Source organism: Amblyomma mixtum, chromosome 7 (assembly GCF_055824585.1).
Source record: "Amblyomma mixtum isolate Tamu chromosome 7, ASM5582458v1, whole genome shotgun sequence".
Taxonomy (NCBI): Eukaryota; Metazoa; Arthropoda; class Arachnida; order Ixodida; family Ixodidae; genus Amblyomma; species Amblyomma mixtum.
The window spans coordinates 82,340,810-82,353,950 of record NC_143018.1 but is presented as its reverse complement, the minus strand read 5'-3'; the positions used below and the strand labels follow the sequence as shown (position 1 = coordinate 82,353,950).

The window sequence follows — 13,141 nt, the reverse complement described above, 5'->3', positions numbered from 1 at the left end:
GAAAGCGCGACTCAGCTATTCAGCAGTGTTCTATGTAGCAAGGGTGATGTAAGGCTTTCTGTTCAGCATTAGTGTAGCCTGTAAGCGTCGAAAATACGGTAAATGGCCAAATTTCCACACTCTGCCTTGACCTTAGTTGATGTCGAGCTCTACTGTCGTCTACTCCGCTTCGGCACTACTGAGTGTACTAAGCGGCTTGTCTAGAATTGTTGTCATGTCCAATCTCTACAGCAACTTTGTTGCAAAGCACAACAGAATTTGTTGCCTAAATAGATAATCTTCCTCCATGTAGGATGCGTACGCCACGTGGCGTTAGAAAGCTTTGTGAAAACGATGGTACTTTCCACATTACGCAAACACATTCTACATAGAGGTTGTCTTTTCCAATCGCGCATATGGTGAAACGACTCCTAGTAGGGTTCATAAAGCGTTTTTAGAGTAATCTTTATCGCAAGTTGGCCTTCTTGGCTGCTGAAAACTGCTTTTGCAGAGTGAAGCTGCACATCACGTATGCAGCGTTCACTTACTTCAATCCCTCATGACACCAACCATTTCTTTTCTATGAAGGAGAAAATTTGTCTTTATTGCCTATAAGCTGTGCACTATAACTATGCTTCGCTCGTTACGGAAAAATTACGTCCACACGAGGGGAAATGTGCCAGCCAGCCGTCTATGACTTTAATCCACAAGCTTACCGCGATCTAAAGGACAGCTGTGGTGAGTAGTTTCATGCACTGTGAATTCTTGATGTCATTTTACCTGCGTGTACGTGTTTCCTGCTGCTTGTGTTGCTTGGCAGAACTGTACGCTCTGTTTTTTATTTGCAAAAAGCTTAGATGAGAGTTCAGTGCCTGTCTTGTTGTTTATTCCTCAATTCTTTTCTTTGGTGCAGTATGTTTCCTCTATACAACTGTGTACCGACTCGCCTACTTACCTGTACTTCTGCTATGTACACATAAGTTTTTGCGCAAGTGTGAATGTTTGGCGACATACTTACTCTGTTCCGGTGTAGAGTTCTTCAAGCACCCCTCTCAAGCGACGGTCAGTGTGGGACTTTTCAAGCCGTATCATTTCCTGAATGTCTGCCAGGCCGGCTTCCTATTCAGAAAGAAAAGGAAAAGAGGCGGATCTCTTAAGGTACGGCTTGTATTCGTGTAACCCTCAGAGCTGTGACATGTCCCCTAAACATGGCTGGCAGAGTCACTTTTGCACTTAAATAATCTGGCTCGTTCAAACTTCATTTCTTAGAAGTATGCAGTTGTTGCAAAACTCTGTTTTTTCTTCACGGCACTCTAGAGAATCGAGACGTGTAACTCTCAGTTCAAATCTTTGTCCCATACAAGAGAGCCCCTTTTGAAAAAAAGCCTTGAAGGCCTTGCCGAGTTATCATCATCAGTGCCCGTGCATCACTAATTCCTGCTCCATAAAACTCTCCCCCGATCCGATATTACCCTAGGCAGCCAGACGCATGGAGTCAAAGTTTTCTTATACGCCCTTGCTCCCTTTTAACTAAACAGCTCACTAAGCGCCAAGGTTGCACAACAAACTTTCTCTTCCCCTCTTCCAAGATAATAATAAACTTCCATTCTGAATGCCAAGCGTGTAACAATCTTGGATACCAGAACCGATTGTGAATAGCGAAATTTATCGCAGTCAATCTTCTTACCAATTTTTCTTTCACCCTCAGGATCATGTTGGAGTTGTACAGACGTCTTCGATAGTCCTGCCATGAACTTTTCACCCATAGGCAAGGCTTGTTGTCGCCGTATGGTAGGTGGTAATAATATCTGCCAGAAATATGCGAAAAAAATGTTTTGAGCGGGTGCTGGAAAGAAACTCTTTGTTTGGATTAGAGTACAAAAACTGGTATCGCCAGGTTACAGAGATATACGTCGACGGCATAGTTAGTATGAACAAATTGAATTTGAACAAATGCTGCCTGAATTAGAAAAACCAGACGATGAAAACTACGCCTCCTACAATTTATATTAACATTTACTGAAAGAAACACGCCAGTATGCCTACAGTGTCATTAAGAAGAATCTAGATAATATGTTCACATGATGTTTTTCATTTCGGCGAGACAATGCGGGCTGTATTGTTCGCACGGCGGCTTACGCCTTCGCGAAAGAGAATATAGTAAACAGAACATAGTATAGTACCGCCCTGACTGTTGTCATGTTGTCAGGCCAGGGCCTGTCAAGGCATGTTGACAACTTTTTCCTGGAATTCCTCACAACGTTTATGTATGTTGCAAAAAAATGAGTTTAATGTACGAATGAAATCTATTACTGCTTGACTAAATTTGATCAACCAAATGAGCGAATGCAAGCAAGCATTTCACTGAGTTTTGCTTCATTGAGCTAGTGCGAGTAGAAACTGACTGATCGATTTATTTACTTATTTGTTGATTTATCGAAAGAGCATGCGTGAATGAATGCGTGAGTCAGTTAATGAGTAAGTGGCTGAGTGAGTGGATAAACGAGTCAGTCAAGGAATGAGTGAGTTGAAATGAGTAAGCCAGTAGGTGAATTAGTGAACGAGTGGGTGAGTGAGAGAGTTAGAGCGAGTGAGTGCATAAACGAGTGAATAAGCGACTGATTTGATGAGTTAGTTAATGACTAGGTAACTGAGTGATTGAGTGGGTGAGTCAATTAGCTAGAGTGAATAAGTAGTTGAAATGAATGAATGAATGAATGAATGAATGAATGAATGAATGAATGAATGAATGAATGCATACATGCATGCATGCATGGGGGAGTTAGTGAAGGAAATGAGTGGGTGAGTGATGAGTGAGTGTTTGAGTGAGTGAGAGTGAATGAGTGAAGAAGTGGGTGAGTCAGTGAGTGAGTGAGTTAAGGTAAGTGAGTGAACGACGGAATGATTGAGTGAGTGAATGGTTAAGCGAAAGAGAGTGAGTGAATGGGGTGCAAACGAGTGAGTGTGGGTGCGTGACTTAGAGTCAGTGATGGAATAAGCTAGTGAGTGAGTGAAGGGTTGAGCGGGTGAGTGAGTGAGTGAGTGAGTGAGTGAGTGAGTGAGTGAGTAAGTGAGTGAGTGAGTGAGTGAGTGAGTGAGTGAGTGAGTGAGTGAGTGAGTGAGTGAGTGAGTGAGTGAGTGAGTGAGTGAGTGAGTGAGTGAGTGAGTGAGTGAGTGAGTGAATGCCCCCCACCTGTCCGAAGTGACGGGCTTGACGGGGTGGCTGGTGGAGTGTGAGATCACCGGGTCGACGACCACGGCCTCCAGCGAGGCCCCGTCCGCGCCGGCAGACTCGAGCGAGTCGTCCTTCCACTTGCTCGCGCCGTCCAGCGTGTTGCCTGAGTTGCCTGCGCAGCAAAATGGGCGCAGGATGATGCGTACGCAGTATGTACGCGGAGCGTTACGAAGGATAACGTCTCACTCTTTTGTAAAGTCATTCAGAAAGCGACGGTCTTCTCATCATAGAAGAAAATTAGCGCATCCGTTACTTCCGACCCAGCCTGTTTTCATATACCTGCCTCCAAAACCGCCCGCGTGATTTATTCCGCATTTCCTCAAATTCTTAGCCTCGTGCAGACCACGTTGTTTCTTGCGAGCATTTTTTTTCTCGTCTATGGTATTGGTAGTTTGTCATCATCTTTTTCCGGACTAGTCTTGAGCCTCTCGAAATTGTACCAGATTTCTTTGCGACAGTTGTCGACTTTCGCGAGGTTTCCGGGGTGCATATTCCGCGCCTTCCTGACAAAGATGTCACAGCAGCGGTACTGGCGTCACCTTCCGGCCTAAAATGATGACGCCAATGTCGCCGCAAGAAAGCATTCGCGAGCTTCGATTTGAATATCTTGCCTTCTTCTGCAAAATAAGGAGCAAACTGGAGGGTAGAAGAGATGGGAAGTTCTTAAGTTAACATGCTGAAGAATTCACCAATCATAGCCACCAACTGAAGGACGTAACTGTGCTAAGACGGGACAAAAGAATGGAAACACACAGAGCTTCCTTACACCATCTCCGTCAATATATAACAAACAGTCCGTATCTGGACCATCCTGCAATCACCTAAAGCGCCCGTCCTTGTCGTCTCGTCTTTGTCCACGTCGTTTTTGCCCTGCCTTTTAAAGCACATCGAAATTGTAACAGCCCTCGGTGACAGCAACAAGTAAGTCATTTTACCGATTACGACTGTCCAGCCTAAACTGAAAGAAAGTACAACATAAGCAAATAGGCCGCTTTTGTTGGCCAACCGTTTGCTTTGATAAACGTTTCCTGGTGTAGAAACCAGCAATAACTTACGTTCTTGCCAGGTGTTTTTCTGCAAGATGCACATACTGATTAGGCGCTTTGTTGGTTCTAAAATGCGGCTCTGGCATTTCAGAGGCCCCGACAAATAAGCTTTTCATTTTTTGAAAACTGACGACCTCGCAGTCTAATGAAAATACCGAGTTGTTTTTTATGGCCGAACATTTCTAGCTGGAGTAGACTGTGGTGCAAAAATATTCTTTCAGAATTTTCGCCCATATACATTAATTTATGTCGAACTATCTATCGCTCTGTCTAAAAAAAAAATTTGATGAACATTCTTTAGAGACGGCTGTTATTAAGCGATCAACAAGCACAACCAATAGAAGGCCTTCTCTTCTTACCTATGCTGAGCTCAAAATAGATGGGCTTCTCTCCGACTTTCCGGTCGATCATGGAGGCTTCCAGAATGGCTCCGAACAAGAGAAAGTTCTCGTTCTTAGCGTAGGAAGCCTGGAAAGTAAAAGAAGAAGGAAATTGTCAAGGATCACAATACGTGGGTGGCCATAAGACACGAAAGAATAGCCATCCAGCATGCTTTTTACAGAGGCGACGCTGACGTCAAGACATGAACAGGGCCTTAATTGGGAGCTTAAGATTGTATAAAAACTTCCTCGGCTGTGTACAGTGAAAGCATGGCATTTTATTTTCTCTTTATTTTTAGCACTAAGCGCGCAGCTAAAGCGTTAAGAAAATATTACCAAGTGCGGTAAAGTGGAAAATCTCGTAGTACATAAGACGTTTATAGTTCTTAAAGTCGACCTTAAGAATGGAACGCTATCGGTGCCTCAACACAAGATTATTCTAGTGATAATAAAGCTTACCAGCTACAGAAAGCTTGCACGTATGTCGTTTTCAGACTCACAAAACCAAGTGTGAAACCGTAAGGCTTTTTAAACTCAACTGAATGGAAGAAAGTTCCAAGTGTTCGATATATGCTTCTGAAAAATTGTCCATCATATCAGACAACAGGATCGCTGGCGCTGCAGCTACCCAGGGAGCTTCGGGCCTTGGAGTGTTGTTTATATTTACTACGTTTGTTGGTGCCTAATGAGTTTAGCCGAAGTGTCGTTGTTTTTCTACTCAATAAGAGCTCTCAGAAGGTTCCGAGTAATCATGAGCAAGTCTATGGTGGCGGTCAAGAAAGGGTAAGCGGATTCGCGTGTACTTTACGACAATGTGAAGCACTTTTGTGCACCTTCAATGCTCGTAGAAATCCAACTCGCAGACATAAATACCCATTTTAGTGACAGAAGCTTTAATTATCTTATGTGCTTCCGTAATTTTAGTTTCCTCCATGCTCGACATTACAAAACACACAGCCAAAGACTCGAAACACACCACAACATATTCCAGTCATGTTAATGAACTGAAGTTATAATGCTCTGAACGTTTTAAAAAAGCACAGTGACGCAATGCGCACCTCGGCTCTCGGAAGGATGTGTGCATTCGGGACCGAAACCGGGGCGTTCTCTAGCAGTTGCGGAGCACAGTTCGCAGTGGGTGATTACCGAGTGTCTAAAGCATTGGAAATCAATCAGAGCTGGTTGGGTTGCACCGGCGGTAGTTCAAATACCGCTCGGAGTTCTGGTCTGTCAATGTGCGCCAGAATGTTCCTATATTTGCATCTAGAAGTATCTCGTGCTTAGGATACTGTTCCCCCACTTCCCGTGCGATGTCGCTAGTGATGTGGTGCTCTGTGTCTCTAGCGCTCATTGCATGCCCGAAGCAGGCACGAACGCTGGCGAGTTGCAGAGAGCTGAAGGAGGATCATAAAAGACGTTTTGGTTTGCCGGAACAGGCTCATATGGCTTCCATCGATATCAAATAGGCAGTGCAACAGACAAAAATTAACTGCAACAAAACAAGTTAGCTGGGCCAGCTGGATCATGGCTATACTCTAAGCATCATTAAGCCTACATTGAAGTAAAAACGGAATATGCTATCTTCTAGCGCACTCCCTAGATACTAAAACAATGAACTTGCGTAGGTAATGAGAAACGGCAGACCGATGAGACATAAAAAAATGGCCTGGCTTAGCTTATGGTTAAGCCTAGGATGCGAAGCATAGTTTTGCGGTCTGGCGAGCCGCCCTCTCCCTGGCCGACATCTCGCTGCTCAACTGACTCAACGAGTGCGTCGCCTTTTGCGTGGCGTCAGTATCTCCTAGCGGTAGGAGCGGGAGTTAGGCCGCCGGCGGAGGCTGCGCGTCCGCAAGCGAGCGCACGAGGCCCCAGCTTTCACAGCTGTTGTGACGTCATATCACGTGGTGCGCCGATGAAGGTCAAGTGGTAGCTACGCGACCGTGCGCGGCGCAGCAAGGAAGAGCTTGGTTGTGCGAGTAATATGCTTCGCGTAAAAATATACGACATGCACATACAAGCCCAAAATAGGTCTCCATGAACCAAAACAATCCTGCAAACTAACGCACCTCGTTCACGGGCGGGGTGGGTTCTAGCTCGACGCTCGATTGCGTCATGTCGAGCGCGTCGAAGATCTCCGTACGCACAGCGATGAGTAGCCGTCCGCGGTACATGACCCCTTCACCCAGGCCGTCGTTCAAGGGAGCGTGCTCTTCGAAGAGAGACTTCTCGCGCGTCGATCCGTACAGGTAGATGAATGAAGGGCCGAACGTCGGTAGAAAGCCTGCGCAGGAACGAAATGTATAAAAAAAATGCTCTTGCAATTTTCACATCCCTTCTCAACCTTGTGCGGTATGTGCACGATCTTTTCCTTCCGTTCCCCTTTCCACTGCCGTCCACCTTTCCCTCACGGCTCCGTTTAGGTGTCCACACACAGTGGGACACGTACTACGCCTCTCCTTCGTAATCTAAACTAGCCTGACGCCGCATCGTACCTTTGTCACCTTCGTTGGCGATCTTTGACATCTCGAGGAAGTGCGTTGCCACTACGGTGTCGTTCACGGCGTCGTTGTCCCTCAGCTGGATCTTGATTCGTTGGCATAGCGGCGGGAACATCTCCGTGAAGACCAGCTGCTCGTTCCACACGGGCGAGCAGCACGATTTCTTGACGGTCGTGCGACCCTGTAAAGCGTGCTTACTTGCAGCTACAATCTTTTTCAGGAGAAGCCTAACTTCTGCACCCAAACGTCACATAATTGCAACTGCAATGACAATATTGCTTCATGGATCAGTACTTTCTCTCATCATTATGAACTTGTTAGTGTGCGAGCAGCATCTCTCGCATTACTTGGCTCATTGCGCAAAAACTACACCGTCATCAGAAACCCGTGCCAGGCAGGCGTGGCAGAAACGTGGCGCGCCAATGACGTCATCACTGCTCTTGGAGCAATAAGCCCCCCGCGTTCATTGGTTTCATTGGCGTTGGCGTCGAGAATTTTGCCCCCGGCGCCGCCATACACGCCATTCCAGGACTTCAAATACGAACCGTCGAGCTCGGAGGATTTTTCGGTGCAAACGTAGAGATGTGAGCTGTGGACTCATCGACACAGCTAACGACAAGTAATGCTCTCGCATTTATACATCATTAAAAATGCTTTCATTTTTAAGGCGTCAGGTAGAGCTTTCATTCCTCATAAAATGCGCGTCTAGAGGAGCAAGCGCTTCAAGTGTGGTAGCTCTACTGTGTTTTTTCTTTCCTGCCAACGGCACGCAAGCATTAGAAACAAGATAACTGGAAAAGATACGCTCACAGTCCTTAAAATATGTTGTTGCAGAGGAGATTTCTGCTGAGGGATTTTATATCGTTTCCGACGGGCAGTGCGCTGAAAGGAGATGCCAAAAAAACTGACAAAATCTTGTACGCTTACTGAATAGTGATGTATTCGCTGCTTCACCGTCTTCTGCAAATCAGAGCTACAAGTTACATGTCCTTGCAGACGACTCTAGCCCGGCGCTTGTGTCACTTATTTGCGCTCGCAAGTCGCGACGTGTAAATTTTTTTTTGTAATTTTGAGCACTGAGATCAAAATTCTCGAGAGAAAAAACTGCGCTGTAATAAATTATTTCCCATCCAGCCAAACGTATATTTTCCAATCCTGATCTCTATAACACCCTGCGCTCCATTATTAAAGTTTGCAGCATTCAGAAAATAAAACTAATCAAGAGAAATCTGTTTCGCTGATGTGAAGTGAAGACCGCTACTAAACACCTTCTCCTTCATCTTTCGTACCATGTCCGTTTCAAACACGTGACTCTCTCTTTACGCACGAAAAGTGTTGACTAAAGGTGATCTTCAAGAAGATAAAAAGAGAATATTAAACGAGTGTTTGCCTTGCGCGCTGCTCTGGACTCTTCCCAGAGGACGGCGGGACAGAGAACAAAGGTCAGTTAGAGGGAAAGATACGTGAAAATACGTTCCTTTCTCTGTCACGTGTATTTATCTGGAAGTGTCTTCCTGAAACTGCCCTAAAAAGTTTCCGAGCTTACTATCGGGGCCGGCACCACTCACGGTAAGTCCAGCGAAGGAGACTTGCACGTAGGGGTCTATGAGCTCCCGCGTCTCGCCCGAGAACGCTCTCTTCACGTTGGCGACGAGGCCGGAGTTGACCCGTGGCAGACCGTCAGCGCGGTAGACGCGCACGATGAAACGGGCGTGCTGGCGCTCCGCAGGAACGCCGTCCGGCAGGAGCAGGTTGCTGATTGACGTAGGAGACGCGAGTAACCAGATTAGGCGTTGAGGAAAGCACAACTCTTGAAACGGTGCATCATGCGAGATTTTGATGAAGAACTGAGTTGCAAGACAACATCTGAGACGACGGTTTTCTAATATCATAGCCAGGAAGCATTACGACCACTTTACTCAGCACGGACTGAAAAAGAACAAGAACAAAGAGAACACCTCATTTCCTCGTAAATAACGATCAATCTGCGAATCTCAGTCACAAGCCAATGTTTCTTTTTTTCAGGGCGGAGTTTTACTCTGAAATAATTACTTCCATTAATTTCTTTTCCGGGTTTCCATCAGAAGTAAATGTTACTTCTTGTGTGTCGGGTAACTGTGCCATTTTATACTGCCACTAGCAATATGCATCGTGCAACAGGCTCTTTGGATAGAAAGCCTTTGCTGGGATGGTATGCTAAATTTTTATTAATATTACTGAAGGCAGATTTATTCTCTCTATTAGGATAACGCATGCTATACTGGCATACGCAGCCGGAGACGATACTCACAACAGCTCGTTTTATTTGTTTTTCCTACCGGCGATTCGTCACTGCCTCAGGTCGGCGGCATGCCACAGGAGTGCGTTATAAAGGAGGCTCATGGGCGGCTCATGAGCCGACATATAACTAGTAACAACGCGGCCAAAGCTGCCGATCGTAGTGCAAAGTTCGCTTGGGGAAAGCTTGATTTCACAAATATTGAGACAGTGTGGTGAACTTCTACACTGTTCATTGCGGACATTGAAATAGCAACACAGAATGAACCAGGGAAGGCCTAATTTCGCGGTTAAGAAAAAAAAACGTCTGAATAACAAAGTCTTGATCCTTTATCATTATTCGGCTCCCGCTTTCGGTAGCTGTTCTAAGATTATATTGATAGCAACTCAAATTTGATAGCAGTCCCCGGGAAAAGTACCGACTATCCTTTGTTCTAGGGCGCATCTAGTCGGCGCTGCGGGCAGTAACGTCGGAATGTAATCGAAATGAAAAGATTGCTGCGTTATACCGGTCTTGATCCACTGAAAACATCGCTCAGTAGCTATCTGCTTTGGCTTCGCTAACTGCATCTACCGACAGCAACAAGGCCGAAGTATAAATGGGTAATAATAGCATGAAACCTGACCTCGGACTTCAAATGAAGGTTAAATACTTTCAGCTATTTTTCTTTAATTTTCAGGCAAATTTAATTTCTATGCAGTATATTGCCTTTCAATTAATCTTCTACTGGTTTCGCATTAACATCTGCGAGACAGGAAAAAGCTAGTGCTTTCTAAATTAAGGTTTCGAAACGAAGCTTCTTAGACTGGCGTTCTTAAGCGAAAGGGCTCGCTCCACCAAACTACCTCAAATTCCAACGGACGGAAAGAAAGAAGTACCCATTAAAAGTGGTGCGGCAAGACGGGCTCCAACCCGAGCTTAAGAGCTGTTGAGGAGGCGCCTAACACTATTGCTGGTTGGGGAACGCTGCCGAAAACCAAGGGGAGACTGCAAAACTAGGAGCGCCAAGCTTCTGACGGCTAAAGAGATACCCAGACTCCATTACCTCCGGGATAATGAAGGCCTTGCTCACTCAAAAAAAAAAAAAAAACTACTTCCAGTGCATTCGCCTTTCGGGCTGTTCGTCTTTGTAACCAAGAATTAGGCTACGCGGTGACCTTCCCACCATTATGCATGCTATTGCGTCAGCGTGAATTTCAAGCATGCGGAAGGGGGCTTTTCATAGCTACTGATGAAAAAGAATACTGCAGTTTTCATCCTGGGAACAATTTCCCACTTATATTAAAACACTTTGGCTTCTGAAAATTTGTTACCAAATTTGTTCGAAAAATTTTTGGAAACCGGCGACAGAATCGAACAAAAATACGAATACTAGAGTGTGACGATTACAATGGGCAAAGAAATAAATACCAGGCCTCGAGCGCCCGTTGTGTCACAATCATTTGTTTGTCTCCTGTCCTTGTCATATTCGCGCAGTTTTAGTTCTCTTCGAAGTGCTCCAGAAAGCCCCTAATGGTGGTCTACTCATGCCGTAACATGGTCAAACAGAATGGCAGTTCCACTTCCATAGGTTGGAAAATAGTAATCTTGTGCACATTATGCAGTACAAACTTTCAAACACCTAAAAATATTCCCTATCCCTCATTCGGTCTTTCGCAGTGAACCACCTTTAGTTGTTTAGTATCCACTGAAGACTGCGCATAAATAGAGGAGTTAGGTTAAGGGCCTATGTTCCACATCTCAAAATAAATGTCCGCCATTTTTTTTGCATAGAATCGTCGTCAAGCACGTGGGAAGCCAGAAGGTCTGCTTGAAATCACGCTAATTAAAAAATTTCAACTGCTAGAGGAACTTAAGCTTACCCCTCAATGTCGTCATCATCGGTTTCCTTTTTGGGTGCTGGCTGAGGACAAAGCAAAACATCGCTATGAAACCAAGCGAAGCACAAGTTTTAAAGCGAATAGATGCTGGTATTATGACGATCAAATAAATGGCTAATAGAGTGGCACCTTTTTCGAAAATTGCACCGGGACATCTTTTTCAAAAAGTGAATTGCCTGCAACACTGGTGACCGGATTGAGATAATACCGACAAAGGTACAAAACCCTTCGACTGCCGATTATATAAGCATAAATATGTTGCGGCATGAATTTCAGTTCAGATTATGTTGTGCTGCACAAGTAGACGCCCAGTGAAAATTGGGTATGGATATTTAGAGTAATCCTGATTTAGACAACATAAATGCCCCCCCCCCCCCCCCCCCCAAACACACACATATAGCACCCCCCAGCAAAGTCGCCAGTCAAGCAATGAAGACAACACCACAATAAAACAAGGCACTCTGTTAAACATAACAAAAAAGCGCAACTGCAGTTTAATTTCAACCGCTCCAATTAGGCTGCTGCTAGTTCGGTTACAAGATTACACTGAAACACCACCGTAAGAAATTATTCGAAAATTTTTTATCGCATTTTACAGAATTTGTGGATATGCTTCAGGAACTTACAGACTTGGGCTTGTTGGTTGATATTTCCGAGTTTTACAGCATCAAAGGACAAGGGATGGTGAGCAAAAATTGACACGCACGCAGCGCTGTGTCACTTCATGTTCACCGTCCGTTGTAATCTGATGCACTTTAATTCGGAAAGTTGCAGTAATAGTAATTTTTCTGCGTCAACCTCACAATGTTCTTTCATTTATCGACACTAGAACACCTCATGCAGGAGTGGTATCAAGGTTAACGTTTCTTTTTCGTGAGCCTAGCGTACATTTATCGTGAGTTAGGAAGTATTCTAACCTTTATGGTGTCACCTTTACCAACGACGGATATATCGCACTTGATGTAGCCTTTGGGGCCCGCCGTCATGTCGTCGGGATCGGTGAGGACCGCCCACTTGTGAAAGAATTGGTGCTCTGGAAACCAGCATTTGGTTTAGACGCTAACCGGGTGCAGATTCCTCATCCAGAGCACGATTACTAGAAGACAACCTTGTGGTCAGTACGAGCACATAGGTTTTCGAAAGGCTACTGTCTTTCAATCCATGATATATAATCAAGTTGTCCTTAGTGGTACGAAAAATTCGTGCTAGCACTATTTAACGTCGTGGTTAGGAAGAAAGAAATGCAGGGCGTTTTCTTCATCTGAATATTTCTTCCATATGAAGTCAAATGAAACATAACTTTTGGATTGGTCCTCATTTTCCTTTAATGCAACAAGGGCTTATGGCGATGTATTTTTTTTTTATTTGGAACACGTTATGGTGCAAGCGAAGCAGTTGTGAAGTGGTTTCATTCATTCTGAATTTACACCAGCCAGCTATTCCCAAAAAGCTGTGTTGTGACAATTTGCATAAAAAGACATCAGTGGCATGAGTAACGCAGAGTGTGCTAAAATCGCCAAAAAGTAATCAACCGTTTTCTAAATTTTCGGTCACAACTAGCGAATGGGTATTGGAGCTCCGCATGACCATGCTCTATAATTAACACAAAAAAAAAGTTCGAACCTGATTTGTGATGAATTCACTCCTCACCTGGTTGGTTAAAGACGGTCCCAACGTCGAGCTTGAATGTTCCAATCACTTTTCCAGAGCGTATAATGTTCCTGTTGTGTAATGCCTGCAAGAAAGCATTGCTCTGGTTAAAATCGACCATTTAAATGTAGCAACGTCCCGCACTCCCACTGTGTTCTAGTAGCATGCGACAAAAAATAAGCAAAGAACAATCGG

The 13,141-nt window shown here is 44.8% G+C and overlaps 1 protein-coding gene across 1 annotated transcript in view; it reads right to left on the bottom strand.

Annotated features, from left to right (window-relative positions):
* Positions 1 to 13,141, bottom strand: part of mfr (ferlin family C2 domain-containing myoferlin misfire) — a 320,505-nt gene that overhangs the window by 43,660 nt on the left and 263,704 nt on the right. Inside the window, exons 11-20 of the mRNA XM_089553028.1 lie at positions 12,947 to 13,031; positions 12,214 to 12,329; positions 11,279 to 11,319; positions 8,707 to 8,893; positions 7,133 to 7,319; positions 6,707 to 6,921; positions 4,620 to 4,728; positions 3,173 to 3,326; positions 1,667 to 1,787; positions 998 to 1,098 (exon numbers count right to left, since the gene is read on the bottom strand). Of these exons, the coding sequence (XP_089409154.1) occupies positions 998 to 1,098; positions 1,667 to 1,787; positions 3,173 to 3,326; positions 4,620 to 4,728; positions 6,707 to 6,921; positions 7,133 to 7,319; positions 8,707 to 8,893; positions 11,279 to 11,319; positions 12,214 to 12,329; positions 12,947 to 13,031 (1,316 nt within the window). The remainder of the gene's footprint in view (positions 1 to 997; positions 1,099 to 1,666; positions 1,788 to 3,172; positions 3,327 to 4,619; positions 4,729 to 6,706; positions 6,922 to 7,132; positions 7,320 to 8,706; positions 8,894 to 11,278; positions 11,320 to 12,213; positions 12,330 to 12,946; positions 13,032 to 13,141) is intronic.